We start from the raw sequence: 19,814 nt of genomic DNA on the forward strand, positions 1-19,814 counted from the left end.
ACCCCCAGGGTCCGTGTCTGCCTCCGTGTCCCCACCAACCACCCTCGCCATCCCTCCTACCGCTATCACTGAACATTCACCCTCCCACCTACCACCTCACTCTGTCTTGGTCATTCTCACCATTCCTTCATACCATGCACACCTTCAGTTTGCACAGCAGGAGGCAGTCATGGACCCATCATTCACCTCCCTTTCATGTTCACCTGGACACCCCCACCTCCGGACCCCTTCCCCTACGGAACGGCTTCCACCCCAATTAGTCCTCCCACCCCTTGGATTCCCCCCTCCTTAGTCCCTCCCCCTTCCTGTCTCCATCAAAGACCCATAGTCCTTCCCCCCTCCTGACTCTTTCCTCCAGCCTTACCTCTTCCTCCGCTCACTTCTTCCTCCAGCCTTACTCCTTCCCCCTTCCTAATCCCCTCAGGCACCCTCATTTCTTCCCCAGCTTTACTCCTTCACCCTTCCCAACTTCTTCCTCCATCCTTACTCTCTCTCCTCTCCGCAATCCTTCCTCCCCCTGGACTTCCTCCCCTTTCTGCACTCCTTCCCTGCTCCAAATTCCTTCCCTTACACCTTCCACTCCCTTACAGCTACCTTCCCAGTGGTCATCTTCTGCCCCATTATCCCTTCCTCCCCCTGTACTCTCTCCCCTCCTCCCAACATCACCCCACCGAAACCTTCATTCACCACCTCCCAACCTCACCCCACCGACATCTTCATTCACCACCTCCCAACTTCACCCCTTGACACCTTCATACCCCCTTCCCAACCTCAACCCCCCAACACCTCTTCCTCTCGCAGTCGATCCTAGACCTTCTTTCTCCACCTCCTCGACAATCATCCATTGTGAGCATCGACGGTGACGTTCCAACCTCGGTGAGCAGCAGAGCCATGTCCATGAGAATCCACCCAGGATGCCATGGACATTCCTCCAGGGCCCCATTGCTGTCGGGCTCCAGCATCTTCTGCTCCTCGGGTGTCCGCGATGTGAGCAAGGCCCTGGCGGTAAGTCCTGACTTTCACACGTTACGGTTGTCAAGACGTGTTCTGCACCAACAATCCAGCAGGAGGGATGAATCCAGCGGGTCGGCCTTATATATGCTGATATATTACAATGAGGTTCCCGATGTCCGATAGCGGGGAACATGGCCCACCATCAACGGGCTGAGTGGACAGTTGCAAACTGGTTTCACGACCACCGTGAGACTGATTTTTGGCCTTCTCGTCATATTGTCCACTCACGCCGCCAAACATGCCCAACGCCAACAGGCAGGGGAAATCCCGGCCATTGTCTTTGGCATGTGATGCAAAAAATTATCAAATTCATTCTGAGTCACTTTGGCTCGGTGCCATCATAAAGATCCCACTCCAGGCCAGTTTTGGCAATTCTGGTTTCAGAATCATCAAAGCATTTGCGGTCTTTTGGTATTCCCTGAGCGATCTTGGTCTTTCTCTGCAACATGAGATGTTTTCGTTTCATAAAGTGGCTACACCAACTAACTGTTGTGCTGGAATCTTTTGCTGGATTAGGGTTTGATACTAAAGTGCATACATATGCATTGAATTTCTGGTGACCATGTAACCATTCTGACGATTTTTTGAGGACCCATTCTGATATGTGCTTTTCAAGATCAGCCCAGTGGCTGGTCCCCGTTCTCATGGTGCATTTGGTCTTGGACATCTTTTTCGGGGCAGATTCTTTCTTCCATTCTCACACCAGCTTTTCGCTGACACTCGAATTCCCTCACTGCAGCACAGTTATTTGACAAGTTAGCCAATGTTATGACGTTTAGCTTGAATGCAGCTTCACACTTCATTCTTTTTGCTGGAGGACCTGTTTCTGTTTGTTGTTCACCCCATGCAGTCTGCTCTGTGTGAGGGGCATGTCTTAAACTCCCGCATATCTTCATGGCAACTTGGCCTTTATCGCCTGCTTAATCCCATGCGCCAATTTATAGGGTGAGTAAAACATGCATTTCTGAGATGGAAAATTGAGGCCAACTCCTTATGCGAGTTTAATATTTCTTAAAAGGGTTGACTTGTACTTGTCCAGCACGCACAGCTTGATCAGCACCCCATCCACCACCTTCAACATCCACTCCCTCCAACACCGACTCACAGTGGCAGCAGTGTGTACAGATGCACTGCAGGAATTCACCAATGCTCCTTCCGAACCTGTGGCCTCTACCACCTAGAAGGACAAGGGCAGTAGACACATGGGAACACCACCATCTGCAAGTTCCCCTCCAAGCCACTCTCCATCCTGCCTTGGAAATATATCACCATTCCTTCACCGTTGCTGGGTCAAAATCTTGGAATTCACTCCATTTGGATGTACCTACACCACATGGACTGCAGCGGTTCAAGAATGTCCATTACCACCACCTTCCCGAGGCCAATTTGGGGTTTGCAATAAAAATGCTAACCTAGCCAGCAACACCCACGTCCCGTGAAAAAAATTGTAAAACAAATGCACTGTGATCTACAGTAATTGGCTGCTTCCTCAAAAATCGCTTCCAGAGTTCCACCACTATAAGTTCAGGGTTCTCAACATGGAATTCAGCTCAGTGTTGGATTCAGGGACATGGAATGAAAATCCAGCAAGGTACCTCACTACGGCAAACTGAGGCACTCGCCACAAGTCCAAGCTTCTATCCTATCTTCACCGCAGGAGACACACCAGTAATGTTAAAACTTGGCAAGTACATATGTTCTTCTCTAACATAAATGTACCAATCACACACAAGGATTGGTGAAACAATTAAGTGGGTTCTTTATTTGAAGATAAGACAATATACAGATACTGTTCACTGGGAGACCTTGAGGCACATGTCTGACCTGTGCAGACTGCCTACAAGTCCAGGGACTAATACATCACACCCTGTCGAGGTAGGTGATGATTGACAGTAGCCCCCTTAAAGGTATGTGCCATCGTATCACAGCACATACAGCCCAGTACATGGAATGTATTGCAACCGTTAAGAGAATTTACTCTTGTTTAGGTTCTTTAACATAGTAAACTGTCCTAGGTCACTTCACTTAGAATATTAATACTTTGTACTTTGCTATGTTGCACGTTGAAGAGCAAGAGAAGGAGAGGGACAAGAAATTAAACAGTTCCAGATCCACCTTGCTTTGTTTGTTGGCAATGTGTGGTTAATGTACTTATAGAGGTGCAGGTCAGCAGTGCTGACATTGTGTGTCTGAATGGTTTGAAGCCAAATGAAGGGATCTATTGTATAAAGAGATTCAAAATTAGATCCAAAACTGCTCATTAGAGTCTGTGGTGTACCAAAAACTTGTGTGAAGAAGTTGGAGTTGTAATTGGTTGAATATCTCAGCGTTCGTAAAATTTGCTCCCTTGAATGATATTAGCTTCATGTCTGGCAGTAATAATTCTGTTTGCTTGAATAATTTAAATATCACTCAAGTTATTTCAGTCTGTGAGTAATGGCAGCTCCTTGATGTTTTGCAAACTTCAAAGTAAAGTACATTTATTTATGAACTTGGTCTGTTGTAGCTTTCACTTGAGGTAGAGTTTTGACCTTCAAGGTTAGCTGATGTCCATAATGTTGCTGATGTCACAACCTGTCAGAATTTCTGGATGGCATAAATAATTAGCGTGAATGCTTTTGGGATTTTTTTTCCCCCTGATTTGCAGCTATGTGGAAGTCAGATCAGAAAGACGACGGGAACAGAACCTCGAGGAATCTTCCCCTGAAATCCTGCCTCCGGCAGCCCTGAAGGTAATGTTAATAATATGTAGTTGTCAGATTTTTGATGAAGTCACCTTGATGCTCAAAGTTCATGTTTCTTTAAACCCTATAGTACGCTGGTATCATAAAAAAATAAATACATGGTTGAATATATTATATATTTAAGAGAGAGAGAGAGGGAGTAGATGGGGAAAAATTGTTTCCACTGACAGAACAGTCAGTAACCTGAGGATACAGACTTAATCTAGTTGCCACAAAATCCAGTGGGGTGGTGAGGAAACTTTTTATGCAGCAAGTTATGATCTGGAATGCACTGCTTGTGGGTGGTGGAAGAAGATACGATTAAACTTTCAAAGTAGAAGTGGAAAAATACTTCAAAATTAAATTTTTTAAGGCTACATGGAAAGACCAGTTGAGGCGGCCTAATTGGATGGCTTTTTCAAAAGGCTGGTGATGGACCGAATGGCCTCCTCTTGTGTTGCGTGCTTCCATGAGTCTATGAATCATCTAGAACAAGTAGGAGTTTTTTTATGGTGTCCCTGAGCCAGAAATTGTCATCGGGACTTTGCTTGCAACTATTGCATCGAATGGTTCAGAAAGCGGAACATGTAAAACGGTTCCACCATATGAAAGGAGAGATTACTGAACTCTGAACAACATGCATGCTAAAACATCCCTTTCTAATGGACCGTTGGCTCACTCTGTCCTTTCTGTTGTGGATCTGCTGTTTAATCGTGAAGGCTCAGAGTTCCGTGACACGGTGTCCGAGAAGTTGCCCATTTTTCTGGTGCCACCATGTGCCACAAGTTCCCTTGCACCCAGGGCAAAATGTAGGCTTCCCCTCTTTTTAGCATGTCATTGGTTTTTGCCAAGTTCTCGTTTTTTTATATATAAAAGAGTTACAAAATTATGTGATAATTTTTACATTGCATTAAAATGTAGGTGCATGTCCAACTGTTCTTGACTTCTCTGATCACTAGAGTTTTGAAACAAACTCAAATGGATATTCATATTGAAGCAGGGAGTTTTTCTTTTTATTTTATCGTCAGGCCTGCCAAATAGCTAAAGTAACTCTGTTAATCTTGCCCAAACTCAGTACCCTCCTCACTGAATCCATCTTCCTCTCCAACCATAATCTCAGCATCCTATTTAACCTTAAGGAAAACCTTTGACAAAGGAACATTTCTGATCCCATATCCTCTTGATCACAAAGGCCAGCTATTCATACTGTTCTAACATGGGCTGCCTCTGCCCATTCTCTGCTCAATTCCTCATTTACTTCCATCCCATACTGGACAGCCTCCCATCTTCCACGACCCATAATCTTTAGCTCATAGAAATCTTTCCTGCCCATTTCTATCCAGCCTGAATGCCTGCTCATTCATCACTCCTGATTGCACTAACACACATTGTCTCCTCCAACGCCCTTAATCCCAAACTTCTCAGCTTCGTGCTTAAGCTTCTTCATGACCTTCATGGTAGTGCAGACTCAATGGGCCGAATGGCCTACTTCTGCTCCTATGTCTTATGGTCTTATGGTACTTCTCCCTATCTCTGTAACTTTCTCCAGACTTATACCCCTTGTACAGACTCTCAGTTCCTCCAACCCTGGCTTCCTTTGTGTCATCACACCTTTGGCAACCACGTCTTCAGCTCTGCAACCCCACATATTGGAACTACCTCCCTAACAATCTCTGCCTCTCCGCTTCCCTCTCATCTGTTGAGATCCTCCTTAAAACCCACCAAGCTTTTGGTCAGCCCTTGGTCTCCTCCTTCAGCTCAGCATTCATTTTTGTCTAATAATATCTGAGCCATCTCGCGATGTTCTTACATACTAAAGGTGCTTTATAAATACAAGTCATTGTTGTAACCTCCTCAGTGATGTGCACTTGGTCATTACTTCTTCTTTGGATGTTCCTTTTCTTCCCACATTATAGACTCAAAACTGCAGGCAATGTGGAAGTGCTCAGGACATTACCATAGAGAGACTCAGCGGCAGTCGACCATGTTCAGTGTCATCTCCAAGTTCGCATAAATCCTCTCACACCGCACTGTCAGACACTCCATGTAAGTGGAAAGTGAAATCCCATGCCCTTCTTGCACATTCGTTTTCCATAATGATATAAAGGTCGGGTGCGATAGAGATATAGAAATATAGGCCAGAATCTTCGGGTCGGTGAGTGGGGACAGGGCCCGCTCGCCGACGTGTAAAACGACCTGCGGTGGTGTCAGGTGTGCACTCTGACGTCACTGCGCGTCATTCCGATTTTCAGTTCAGCGGGCGCGCACTGGAGTCGGCTGTGCATCCGCCGAACCATCAAAGGCCCGTTAAGGCCATTTAAATAGTAATTGAAGTACTTAACCGAGCTGCCCGTCCAACCTTAAAGTTGGCAGGCAGGCGAAGAGACTTCACATTTAGCATGAAACCTCAACCACAGAGGGTATGAGGTTTCATGAAGTGTTAACAAATTGAAGGAAAGTTTTAATTAAAGTTTAATGACATGTCCCAGCTGATGTGGCATTATTAAAATTTTTAAAACTCAAACTAATCTCCCTGAGGCAGCCCTGTGCCTCAGGGAGATTAGTTTGATTTTTAAAAGTTTACAAATTTTGTTCTGCGCTCTTCCACATGCATGCACAGGCCCTGGCTCCGCCTACTCCCCCCACCCGCACAGGGAGCGTTCAGCGCTTCCCGGTGCGCGTCACGCTGAGCGGTCCTTAATTGGCTCACGCACGTAAAATGGCGGCACGCAGCCAATCGCAGGCGGCAATCGGCTGAACGCCCACTCCCATCCAACCCACCCCGACGGGGAGAAAATTCTCCCCGTAGGAATCGCTGGATGAAATAAGATCAAGTTCACCTTACACCATCCTGAAACAATGATTATGGAGTTGTTGACTAATCATGGCAATCAATCTCTATCAATTAGTGCACAATCGACCCAGACATGACTTGAGGAAATCCCCAGAGCTTGGAGAACTATTGGCCAAAGCCACCTGTCCCTTCCAAGCATATTACACTCACCATGAGAACACAAGACTCAGGAGCAGGAGTAGGCCATTCAGCCCTTCAACCCTGCTGCTCCATTCAGTAAGATCATGGCTGCTTATCTTATCTTACCACATGCCATGTCTCAAATTACTCATATAGTGTATCCCTAAAACAAATAATTAGTTAAGTACTTGGTTTGAAAGAAAAGCATTGAGAAATTAAAGCACTGCACGTGATATTGCTGTGGTGCAGTTAAGGATTTAGAACAAAACATATGTAATAATGGTTGAGTTGGAATGTATTACAGACCTGCAGCATAGTGTGACTTTGTTCAGGTTTTGGTTACATATGAACAAACATATGTATTCGGAGCAGCAGTTGGCCACTCGGCTCCTCGAGCCTGCTCCGCCATTCAATAAGATGATGGCTGATCTGATTATGGCCTCAACTCTACATTCCTTCCTCCCCCCCCCCCTTTGTAGCCATGTCATTCTTCAGAAAAGATTGATGTATATTTCTCATTGATCACTATAATATAAAATATATAGAGTGCACTTTGTGTACAAAGTTCGAATTCCACCAAAATACCTTGCTCCTAACTATTTTTAAAGCGATAATTTAATGTACTTCTAGCAAAGTTAAAGTATTGAATTTTCATTGTTAAGCTGTACACCTTGCTAAAATTGTATATGTGTATTTTTTTAGGGGGAAAGGGGGAGGCAGACATTGAGAATAGTGGGAGATCTGGATTTTATTATTCTAAATATATCTGTATTTTCATATTAGTTTCCTGGTGAATATTTTAAGCCCAAGGGAAAGTCAGAGTTTATTTAATTCAATTATTGCTTGATTCTTCCAGCAACACAGTCCAAAGTGTACACAGAAGCAAGCACACCTTCCAAACAATCAGTGAATACAAGCTTGCAGGACAAGTCATTACAGAGACCACAGCAAGCTAGCACTCAGGTGAGTTTTTGCATCCTCATCGTTTTCAGCGATCTGAGCAGAGTCAAAGCCTGACTCAGATACTCAGCTGTGCAGCGGCTGAAAAACAAGCAGTATAGCTGCAACACTTATGATAACTTAAACCACAAAAGCAAATTCACTCATGATCGTACTGGTTGGTAGCATCTTCCTCCAAGACTTTGCATCTTCCTCTCTGGGAGTTTACTATTCCATTCAGAAGAAACATCTTTAAAATAGAAAAAAAAAGAAGAGCAATGGTTAGTACAGCATCTTTCAAGACCTCAGAATACTCCAAAGCAACTTGCAGCCCATGAAGTACTTTTTGAAGTGTAGTCACTGTTGTAACATTACTCATAGAGTGGTGAGAATGTGGAACTCACTGCCACAAGGAATAGTTGAGGTGAATAGCATAGAATCTTCCGGTCAGTGTGCGGGGGTGGGTCCCGCTCTCCGACGCCTAAAATTATGTTTGTCCCGACATCGCCGCGCATCATTCCGACCTTCAGTTCGGATGGTGCGTACCAGAGTCGGCTGCGCGCCTGCCGAATTGTCAAAGGTCATTAAACAACCAATTTGAACAATTAACAGGGCTGCCCATCCAACCTTAAGGTCGGTGGGCAGCAAAGAGCCCAGGCGGCCTTTGCATTTATCTCGAAACCTCATCCACGGGCGGGACAAGATTTCATGAAGGGTTTACAAGTATAATAAAAAATTTTATTAAAATTCATTGGCATGTCCCAGTTCATGTGATACTGTCACATGAGGGGACATGTCTGAATAATTTTTAAAATTTCAATTCTTCATAATCAAAGTAATCTCCCTGAGGCAGCTCAAATGAGCGCAGGGTCCCGACTCTCCCTCCTCCCCTCACCCGCAGAGGGAGCACTCAGCGCTTCTGGGTGCAGGTTATGTTGGGTGGGCCGTAATTGGCCTGCCCACATAAAATGGCAGCGTGCAGCCGATCGGGGGCAGCAATCGGTTACATGCCCACTCCCGCCCAGTCTCCCGCGACAGAGAGAAAATTCTCACCCCAGATTAATTTGAGGGGAAGCTAAGTCAGTACATGAGGGAGAAAAGAATAGAATGTTATGCTAATGAGGTGAGACGAAGAGGACTGGGAGGAGGTTTGTGTACAGCAGTAACACCAGCTGGGTAAATGTGCTGTTCTTGTGTTGGAAATTTCATGTATTTATAGAATGGGCTAAATGGTTTATTTACAACCAGAAGCACAGTCATGTAAAAGGACACTTTTCTGTACCCAGGCTATCTTTAGTTAATAAAGTACATTTTGCTTATGGACTTTGTTGTTTGCTTTCACAGGTCTTGATGACAGTACCACCATCACCTGATGCACAACAGCCACCAATGCCTCCAGCTGCAATCTCCACTCAACAAACTCCCTTGGTACACACTGACTGGCTTTGTTTTGCTGTGATTCACCATTATAAATCTCTGAGTTATTAATCTCATTAATGTAGAGAACAAATTCACCTGTACACTTACTGATAAATTTTGTCTGTGTCATATCAACCTTAACCTATTGCTTCCTACCTCACCAGCAGTCATTCTAATTCCCAACTTTCTCTGAGTTGGCCGGTTGTGAGTTCCACTCCAGAGATCATGGGTTCAAGTCCCACTCCAGGAACTTGAGTACAAAGTCCAGGCTGACAGTCAGGGGCAGTACTGGGGGGAGTGCTGCACTGTTGGAGGTGATGTCTTTCAGATGAGTTGTTAAGCCAAAGCCCCATCTACCCTCCCAGGTAGATGTAAAAGATTCCATAGCACTATTTTAAAGAAGGGCAGGGAAGTCATCCTCAGTATCCTAGCCAAAATTTATCCCTCTATCAATATCACTAAAAAAATAAGTTATCTGGGCATTTATCATATTGCTGTTTGTGGGAATTTGCTATGTGCAAATTGGTGGCCATGTTTCCTACATTACAACAGTAACTGCACTTTGATAGTACTTCATTGGCAGTAAAATGGTTTACGATGTCCTGACATTGAGAAAGGCACCTACTTAAATGCAAGTCTTTCTTTCTTTTAGTATTCATTGATTCCTGGAAGATCTTCCTACAATGACCTAGTTCTGCTCCTATGTTCCTGTGTACTTTATTTTGTTTCTTGAGGCATTTTATCCAGCTGTTGATATTATTTACCATGTTCACCCAATGTGAATTATGTCAGCACTTGATTTTGCAACTCCCCCTGGCTCTCTTTCAAAGAAATGACTTGTCTTCTCCTTGGCAAAAACTAAGCAAGAAATGTACCGAGCACTTCCGTAGCCTAAGTAGCATCAGCTGCTCCACCCTCACCCAATCCCACTTCCAATGGTCCTACTCCATCCCTTGGTTTTCTTTCTCTCTCCAGATCACTGAAAACCTGGACAAACATATGAATATATGAGACTATCAGAGGGGAAAAGACCAATGAGTTCACTAAGCATGACCCATACACTTGTAATGCCCCATGCATCACCATACAGAGACTCCCTACTCAACTGGACACAAGTGATCTTCCAGAAGAGGTGAAAAAGCAGATTAAAACCCAGGCCAGTTAGCGGAGAAAATGGAAAATTCCTGTCTGCCCTCTTTAGCTGATTGTAACCAGTCGAGACTTATATTACAGGATGCCTACCTCTTCTTTTTTTATTCTTCTTTCATGGTTTGTGGGCATCACTGGGAAGGCCAGCATTTGTTGCCCATCCCTCGATCGCCCTTGGGAAGGCGGTGGTGAGCCGCCTTCTTGAATCACTGCAGTCCATCCGGTGTAAATGCATCCACAACACTGTTAGGAAGGGAGTTAGGGATTTTGACTCAATGATAGTGAAGGAACAGCGACATAGTATGTGACTTGGAGGAGAACCTGCAGGTGCTGTTCTTCCATTGCACCTACTACCCCATCAAAAAATGTTGGAAAAACTCAGCGTGTCTGGCAGCACCTGCAGAGAGACAAACAGAGTTAAAGTTTCAGGTCCAATATGACTCGTGCAATTTGACCAGACCTGCTGAGTTTTTCCAGCACTTTTTGCTATTACTTCAGATCTTGAGCATCCGCAGTGTCTTACTTTTATTTTAACACGAATCTGTGTATACTGCTCAATTGGTGCTGACTGGTGTTTGATAATTGGTTGCATCTGTCTCTCCATGTTCTCAATCTAACTGGCTGCTATCAGCTCGTTCTATTATCCAGCTTTCCTTTGCATTTGAAAGAAAACAATTTAGATAGCACAGCAGGACAACAGGAAGATTGCTTGTTGGTTTGTGATTGATGACATGAGTTTCTGTTGGATATCTGTTTGCTGATGCCTGTGTTTCTACTGCAGCCCGTGTACCGGTGTCCTGCACAGCTGGGAGTAATGCACCAGCTAAAGGAACAGCTGGAGGAGAGGACACGCATCTTACAGGCAAATATAAAGACACAACAGGAGGAGCTCCATCATATAAAGGAGCAGCTGCAGCTTGTGCATGATTCCAATCTTCAGGTATGATTCTGTTGGATATTTATGTGCATTGTTTACTGCCAACTTGCCCTTCTGTCTCCATGGAGATGATTCGGATCTTCCAACGGGCCACTGACTACTATCAATTTTGCAGTGCTGTTGAACACAAGATACCATTTTTTAAGGGGGGAAAGCTCTTGCATCAATATTTCTTCCTCCTCTGTACCACTGAGATGACATATGTCACCATCCCAAGGTGCTCCAGGTACCGAGCAGTGTGTACGATCTACAAGATGCATGTGCAAAGGCTCTTTCGAAAGCACCTTCCAAATCCATGACCTCTACCACCTAAAAGGCTAGAGGCAACAGATGCATGGGAACACCACTGCCTCCAAGTTCCCCTTTAAGCCAAACACCATCCTGACTTGGAAATATATCGCCGTTGCTTCAGTGTCGCTGGGTCAAAATCCTGGAAACCCCTCCCTAACAGCACTGTGGGTGTACCTGCACCACATAGACTGCAGCGGATCAAAAAGGCAGCTCACCACCACCTTCTCAAGGACAGTTGGGGTGGGGCAACAAATGCTGGTCTTGCCAGCAACACCCACATCACATGAAAGAATAAGAAAAGTTAGCAAAACCCAACTATTAAGGAGAACAACACTTGCACGCACTGAAATCTTCAGGTTAACCTGAGCTCAGACTGAGAAGTGAGCCTTCTATGTTTATTAAAATTTCTTCCTATTTCACACTGTGTTTTTCAAAAAAACTATCACTGTCTTCTTTTGTTACTGACAAATGGAAAGATTAATGAACAGCATTTCACTGACGGTGCGTGTGATCCATTCTTAAAAGACCAAGTATCTGAGTCGCTGTCAGCTCTTTCTCAGTGCCTCAGGTTGGTTGTAAATAAATGCATGAGATGATGTGAAAAACCTAGTCTTCTAATCTAGGTTTGGCTTCTGATGTGTGCTCCCTCTCCACACAATAGAATCTGGAGATTAACTTAAATGACAAGTTGTATTTAGATTAGGTCCTCACTGTCTGATGAAAAGAGGGACAAAATCCACAGACTCCAGCATTGTGATTTAGTGCACCAACAAACTCCAAGACTAGGCGATCTACTTATGAACTTGTAGTCACTAATAAGAAAACTTATTGGTTCAGATTTAGCAGTCAACAGTGAAGCAATTGCGCTGGCCACTGACTTTGAAGAAAACTGCCCACAATGATCCAGCAATTTCTGTGGTGTGAATTTCCCCTTTCCTGATGGTAGTTTAACACTGGTGCCAATTCAAAGGGACCTCCAGGTGTGCAGCAGCAGTGGTGTTAGCAAGCAGTTAAGCAGCCAATCACATTGAAGTATCCTCACAGAGAGAAAACCAGGAAGTTAAAAGCACTCATTTTATCCTTCAACTTTAATTTAATTTTTCAGATAGCAAAATAAATTATGATTGGATTAAAATATAAGTTAAAATACAAAAACAAATTTGAAAAAGTTTTTAAAAACATGTAAGTTTTCTATTACATGAAAGAATTTTATATACTGCAAATAGAAAATTAGCTTTGAGGGGTCAGTGAGGGTATTTTGCAGTAATTATGATATTAGTACACTGTCAGAAACCCAGTTACACCTCATTCAACAAGGTGTAACTTTTTCAAGGGTTTTTAAACAAGAGTAATAATCTAAGAATTGGCATTCATATCAGTTCAATTGGTTTTCCACATATTACAGCCTGGGAGTGCCTCAACAGTGCATTTAATTGAGAGGCCTAGATTTGCTGACAAGAAATTCTGGATTTCTCTGTTATATTGCACATTGTTATGACATGGCAGATGATGTGTGCCAGGTGGATCAAATCCACGAGGGAAACATGGTCGCGCTATCACACAGTTTTGTAATTCATATTTATTATGAGGAGATGTATGCACTGAATTCAGAAGTAATGAGTCCGCTAAGACCTTTAGGGATTTAAAGCAATTAAATTAAAATATTTATTAACAAAATAGAAGATTTCAAGCACACACATACGATTACAATTAATTACTACTATAACAAGTCCTAAAATTCCTAATTGACCTGACTCCCAGTTACACCCCCTTTTAAGGCAACAGTCCAAAATAGATTTTAGATTTAAAACAAACCTAGCAAGTTAACAGAGTACCCACTTGACAGTGGAATTCCAAATGGCTTTCCTCCAAATGTAGCTGCTTTACATAGCAGACTTATGCACAAGTGACTGGAGGCTTCTTAAAGGCTATTTCACACACTCTAATTAGATCTTACATGGCCTTCTCCACATAGCCTTTATTCTCCTTTATATATGTTTCTCTCCTTTTAATATGTAAATTCTATTGTTCCATGTGTCTTTGAAACTGTATCTTCCTCATAATAAAACTTTCATGTTGCCAATATTGTCAGTAACCTTTGGGAAAAATAAACACACTCCTTGGCTCTGCTTATCTGGCTAGTTGTAAACAGACTAAGATCCCTTTGAAATCCAACATTCCCTTCATTTATCTAAAAATGCAATTTCCCTTCAACCTTACATGCTAAGCCAGCATCCATATTTACTCATTAACATGTCAAGCACATTCCTACACCTGGGCCTGAATCTTCAGGTGAGCATTGCAGGGGCGGGCCCTGCTCTCTGACGCATAAAATGACATGCAGTGACATCGTGCATGTGTCCCGACATCACCACACATCATCCTGATCTTCAGTTCGGCGGGCGCGCACAGGAGTCGGCTGACACCCGCCGAACTGTCAAACGCCCATTAAGGCCATTTAAAAACTAATTAAAAGGATTAACAGAGCTGCCCATCCAACCTTAAGGTTGGCGGGCAGGCAAAGTGCCCAGGCGGCCTTCGCATTTATCATGAAACCTCATCCACAGGCAGGATGGGATTCATGAAGGATTTATAAATCAAATAAATTTACTTATTAAAATTCATTGACATTTCCCAGCTCATGTGACATTGTCACATAAGGGGATATGTCTGAAATTTTCTTTCTTTACTTAAATTTTTCATAATGAAATTAAACTCCCTGAGGCAGCTCAGTGCCTCAGGGAGCCCCCACTCAGCCTCCTCCACTCGCCCGCCCACGCCCACGCCCACTCAGCCCCCCCCCCCCCCCCCCCCCCCCCGAAGGGGAGAAAACGCTCCCCATAGCTTCTTCTGATGATTTCAAGCTTGCAATCTACTTGATTCCAAATGTAACTAAATCACACAGACAGACCCCACTATAATCACATCCATAAACCCACTTCACAAAAAAACAGAAAAAATATTATGAAAATTATTATACTTAGGTCACAACATGCGCTGACTCCAGAAGTTACTGACAGTTTCATAGGCTAGCCATTGTTACCACCATAAAATCTGAATCATGTTCTTTAGGTTTAATTCTCTTCTGTACCTGGGGTTACACTTTGGCTCTGAAATTGCTTTGAGAGTGTTAGCCTACAAATGCCCATCTGAAATTCTCAATGTTTTAACAGAGACATTAACCTGATTAATAAAATACCCCAGGTGTTTCAGGTCTCTGCAGAGTGGTAGAGAGAGCAATTTTAGAAAAAGCATTGTCATTTCGTGTCTTCTATAAGAATTTGGCATCACCGTGGGCAAATCTTGACAAATCCCAGGGAAACAATTCCGGATAAGTTTTAATGCATTTTGTTGATGTGATCATAGATGTTGCTTCAACAACCCAATTCACTTGGATTCAGTGCAATGGAACATCAAGATCAAGGTCAGCACCAGCAGCAACAACAGCAGCAGCAACCAGGAATTATCATGCAAAACCCTTGCCTATCCAGCAAACAGCTGCAAGCTCTTGTAGGCTCTGAACTACGTGGTCAGCAGTTGCCTTCTTCTCAACAACTCCTCAGGGAACCAAGTGTGAAATCAATGCAGGTAATACCTCCCCTACAACTTACAACGGTCAAATAATGGTCAACACCTGACAGCACATGACTAGCTAACTATTCCTCTGGGCAACAGGATTTTGAACAATACAATAATTAGTTGATCTCCTGTGGCATTTCACTTGGATTCAAGGCCAAATGTAGTCTTCAGCTGAAGCAAGGTTGAGGGAAGGGGATAATTGGACCAGGGTGTGCAGACAGGACTCATTGCCTTTTTTTAAACATTTTAACATTCTGCCATTATTTTTATATCTTTTCATTATGGACTCTTCATTTATTATTGAAACTGACAGTGTAAACTACAACAACAATGTGTATTTATATGGCCGCTTTAAAGTGGTAAAATGTTCTGAGGTGATTCACTGGAGGGTTTCCAAACAAAGTTTGACAGACAGCCCCATGAGGTTACATTATGTCAGATCAGCAAAAGCTTGATCAACAAGACAGGTTTAAGGAGCATCTTAAAGGAGGAAGGAGAGGTGAAGAGGTTTAGGTGAGCTTAGGGCCTCGGTAGCTGAAGGCACTGTCGCCAATGGTGGCTTAACTAAAATAAGGGATGCTGAAGAGGCCAGATTTGGAGGAGCACAGATGTTTCAGAGGGTTGTCGGACTGGATGAGGTTTCAGGGTTAGGGAGGGGTGAGGCCAATGTAGGCCAGCAAACACAGGAGTGATAGGTGAATGGGAGTTGGTATAAAAGTTAGAACATGGGTGCCAGCGTTTTGCATGACCTTAAGCTTTTACGGAGGATAGTGCATGGCAGGCTTGCCAGGTGTGCATTGGAATACTCAAGTCTAGAGGTTACAAAGACATGGATGAGAGTTTCAATAGCAGATGAGCTGTGATTGCATCCTCCTGCCAATGATGATGCTGCAAGACCTCCACTTCCAGGGCAATTTAATCACATCCTCCTCCCAATAGTGATGCTGCAACACCCCCACTGGCAGGACAGTGTAATTACAGCATGACAGGTTTACATAAATGTGGACGTAGGAATTAAGAACTTTGAGACATCCTGAAGTCATGAAAGGCACATAAAAATGCAAGTCCTTTCTTTCTTTTCCTTCATTCTTTTATAGTGAAAATTATTTACAGACCCATGTTGGCACAGTCATGAGATTTTGAGATACAATATATTGGGCAGAATTTTCACCACGGTGGGCAGGCGCGCACCTGACCCGCTCAAGCGTGAAATGACGCACGTTGACATCGGCCAAGCGTGCCGACGTCAAGGCGCAGTCACGCGATAATTGGGTCGGCAGGCACATGCCCGCTGACATTTAAAGGGCCTATTAAGGCCATTAAGTTAGCAATTAATATGAATTTTCCAACCTAACGGTTGGCAGGGTAGGCGAAAAGGCCATGCAGCCTTTGCAATTTTTTGGAAACCTCATCCACGGGCGGGATGAGGTTTCCAAAAGCAAATAAAAGTAAAATAAAAACTTTATATTTTCATTAAAGCATGTCCCTGCTCATGTGACAGATGAGGGGACATGTTTTTTTTTACATCTCTATTTCCCTGAGGCAGCTCCGTGCCTCAGGGAGATTATGCAGCGCTCAGTCACGCACATGCGCGATGTTATGCTCGGCCCGCTCGCCCTCCTTCCCCAACCGCATGGGCAACCCTCTGTGCTGCCGCTAGCGTATCACACTGAGCGGGCCTTAATTGTCCTGCCAGCGTGAAATTGCGGTGCGGTGCCGTTCGTGGTCAATTTCCTGAATAGCCCCACCCGCTCCCGCCAATTCTGCACGCCAAGGGCAAAATTCTGCCCATTGTGTTTCCCTGTAATTGGGTGTTCTAGTTTCAGAAGAAAATGTTTTCTACTAATTTCAGAATGAACTGGGCTTAGTTTGTATCATTACAGTGTTGTAGAGAATAAGTTAGCAAAATAAACATTGTACAGTCCAAATTATTTATTTATTGGTACCTACCAGATAGTTGAACAGTAAGATTTTTTTGGTATAATTTATTAATTTAACATCACCTCCTATAGCCTTTACTGCCAGTGTTGGCAATATAATAGATGATAAGTGCAACACAATAACCAAGCATGTGATTCATTGGTCAAAGCCATTAATTTTTAATGAAACTGTTTGGATTAAAGAACACATTCTAATGTCTTAGCATTCCCTAATAGAAATATAAATCATTATTAACATTTTCTGCAGTCAGGAATAAAAACATTTACTTTAAAATAAACTATATGTTTTTATTAAGAGCTTTGCTGAATAACAGAGCAGATTATATGTAGGCACTGCTTTTCCCTCACTTCTTTGTTACATTAGCCTAGCAACTGGTGTTCCCACTATGAATATATGGTTGCTTAACTCCTGCAGAAGACATTACTCTGATATATTGACAGAATTGCTAAAGGATTCATTTTATATATGGCTCTATTAAACCAGTTGACAGAGGAAATCTTGCATAGATACATTAAACATTTATACCCTGACATCGCTGTCAAATTTTGATTATTTTTTCAAGGAAAGGATTTTACATTTGGGATTGGGCTGTGTTTATTGTTGTGTCTTGAAACAAAGTGAATTGGCACAGGTTTAACTGAAGGTGAGTATTGAAAATAGATGGGCCAGTTTGTGATTTGTCACAGCTCACAGTCTGATTCAAAGTGATACAATAAGGATCAGTTGTCCCTACCTGGGCCCATTTGTTAGGTTATCCCCAAAAAATCTTGAGAACAGCAGAAGATACACAAAATAAAGCAAATTAATGTTATTATTTGGATTCACCACATAGGACTTAGGAGCAGGAGTAGGTCATTCGGCCCTTCAAGCCTGCTTTGCCATTCAATAAGACCATGGCTGATCTAGTTGTGGTCTCAACTCCATTGTCCTGTATGCACCCCATAACCCTTGACTCCCTTGTCTATCAGAAATCAATCTAACTCAGCCTTGAATAAATTCAATGTCCCAGCCTCCGCTGCTTTCTGGGGAGGAGAATTCCACCAATTAATGACACTTGAGGAGAAAAAGATGCTCCTCATCTCCATCTTAAAGGAGTGACCTTTTATTCTTAAATTGTGTCCCCTAGTTCTACTCTCCCCGACAAGAGGAAACATCCTCCCGGTATCTACCCTATCAAATTTCCTCAGGATCTTATTTGTATCAATAAGATCACCTCTCATTCTTCTAAACTCCAATGGGTATAGGCCCAGCCTGTTCAACCTTTCTTCATAAGATACGCCCTTCATCCCAGGAATCAATTGAGTGAACCTTCTCTGAACTGCTTCTAAAGCAATGATATCTTTTTTACAAATAAGGAGACCAAAACTGTACACAATATATCACATGTAGTATCACCAAGGCCCTACAGCTGTAGTAAAACTTCCCTACCTTTATATTTCATTCCCCTTGCAATAAATGCCAAGACTCCTCTTGCCTTCCTAAACACTTGCTGTACCTGCATACTAATTTATTGTGATTCATGTACCAAGGTATCCAGATCCCTCTGTACTACTGAGTTCAGCAATCATTCTCCATTTAAATAGTAAACTGCTTTCCTATTCCTCCTACCAAATTGGACATGTTCACACTTTCCCACATCATACTCCAACCGCCAAATTTTTGCCCATACCCTTAACCTATCTACATCCCTTTGCAGACTCTCTACCTCCTCTTGACAATTTACTTGCCTACCTATCTTGGTGTCAAGGGCAAATTTAGCAATCATACATTCAGTCCCTTCATCCAAGTCATTAATGTAGATTGTAAATAGTTGAGGCCCCAGCACTGATCTGTGTGGCACTCCACTAGTTAGAGCTTGCCAACCTGAAAAAGACCCATTTATTCCTATTCTATTCTTCCTGTTAGCTAACCAATCAGTTATCCATGCTAATGTGTTACCCCCTGCACTGTGTGCTCTTTTCATGTGAAGTAACTTTTGATGCAGCACCTTATCAAATGCCTTTTGGAAATCCAAGTACACCACATCTACAGGTTCCCCTTTATTCACCTTGCTGTTTTTTCCCCTCAAAAAACTCCAAAAAGATTAGTTAAGCATGATTTCCTATTCGCAAAACCATGTTGACTTTGCCTGATCCTATAATGATTTTCTAAGTATCCTGCTATAACCTCCTTAATAATGAATTCTAGCAATTTCACTATGACACACATTAAGTTAATTGACCTATAGTTTCCTGCTTTTTTTCTCCCTCCTTTCTTGAATAAAGGTGTTACATTTACCATTTTCCAATCCACTATTTTTCTTTGGAGAGACACACATAGAGGCACATGTAAAAAAATCATAGCAAATTCCTACAAGGGGGCCCCCATTGTTGCACCCCTAGTTAAATATTGAGTAGTAGCAGCACACTCCTGAACTTAAGACACTCAGATCACTTACAACAGTAGCCAGCACTGCTATAACCAATAGAATATTGAATGCAGGTCCTAAATTTGTAATTGCAAACAGTTATTTCTAGCCTGGGGAGCTGGTGGCATAACAGTAGTAATCCAGAGAAATGCTCTAAAGCCCTGGGATTGAATCCCACATCAAAGATGGTAAATTTTGAATTCAATAAAAATCTGGAATTAAAAGTCTAACAATGACCATGAAACCATTGTTGAGAAAAACATCTGGTTCACTGATGTCCCTGGAAATTTGTCGTGCCTACCTGATCTGGCCTACATGTGACTCCTGACCCACAGCAATCTGGTTGACTCTTAACTGCCCTTTGCAAAAAAGCCAAAAAAAAGACTTCATAGGTTTGACACAACTGATCCTATAAGGAATGGAACTGGATGGACCACTAGG

The 19,814-nt window shown here is 43.0% G+C and overlaps 1 protein-coding gene across 1 annotated transcript in view; it reads left to right on the forward strand.

Annotated features, from left to right (window-relative positions):
- Positions 1-19,814, forward strand: part of npas2 (neuronal PAS domain protein 2) — a 78,011-nt gene that overhangs the window by 43,584 nt on the left and 14,613 nt on the right. The window contains exons 11-16 of the mRNA XM_041196195.1: positions 3,662-3,746; positions 5,654-5,783; positions 7,568-7,674; positions 8,995-9,078; positions 11,000-11,158; positions 14,813-15,034. Of these exons, the coding sequence (XP_041052129.1) occupies positions 3,662-3,746; positions 5,654-5,783; positions 7,568-7,674; positions 8,995-9,078; positions 11,000-11,158; positions 14,813-15,034 (787 nt within the window). The remainder of the gene's footprint in view (positions 1-3,661; positions 3,747-5,653; positions 5,784-7,567; positions 7,675-8,994; positions 9,079-10,999; positions 11,159-14,812; positions 15,035-19,814) is intronic.

Source organism: Carcharodon carcharias, chromosome 9, assembly GCF_017639515.1.
Source record: "Carcharodon carcharias isolate sCarCar2 chromosome 9, sCarCar2.pri, whole genome shotgun sequence".
Classification (NCBI taxonomy): domain Eukaryota; kingdom Metazoa; phylum Chordata; class Chondrichthyes; order Lamniformes; family Lamnidae; genus Carcharodon; species Carcharodon carcharias.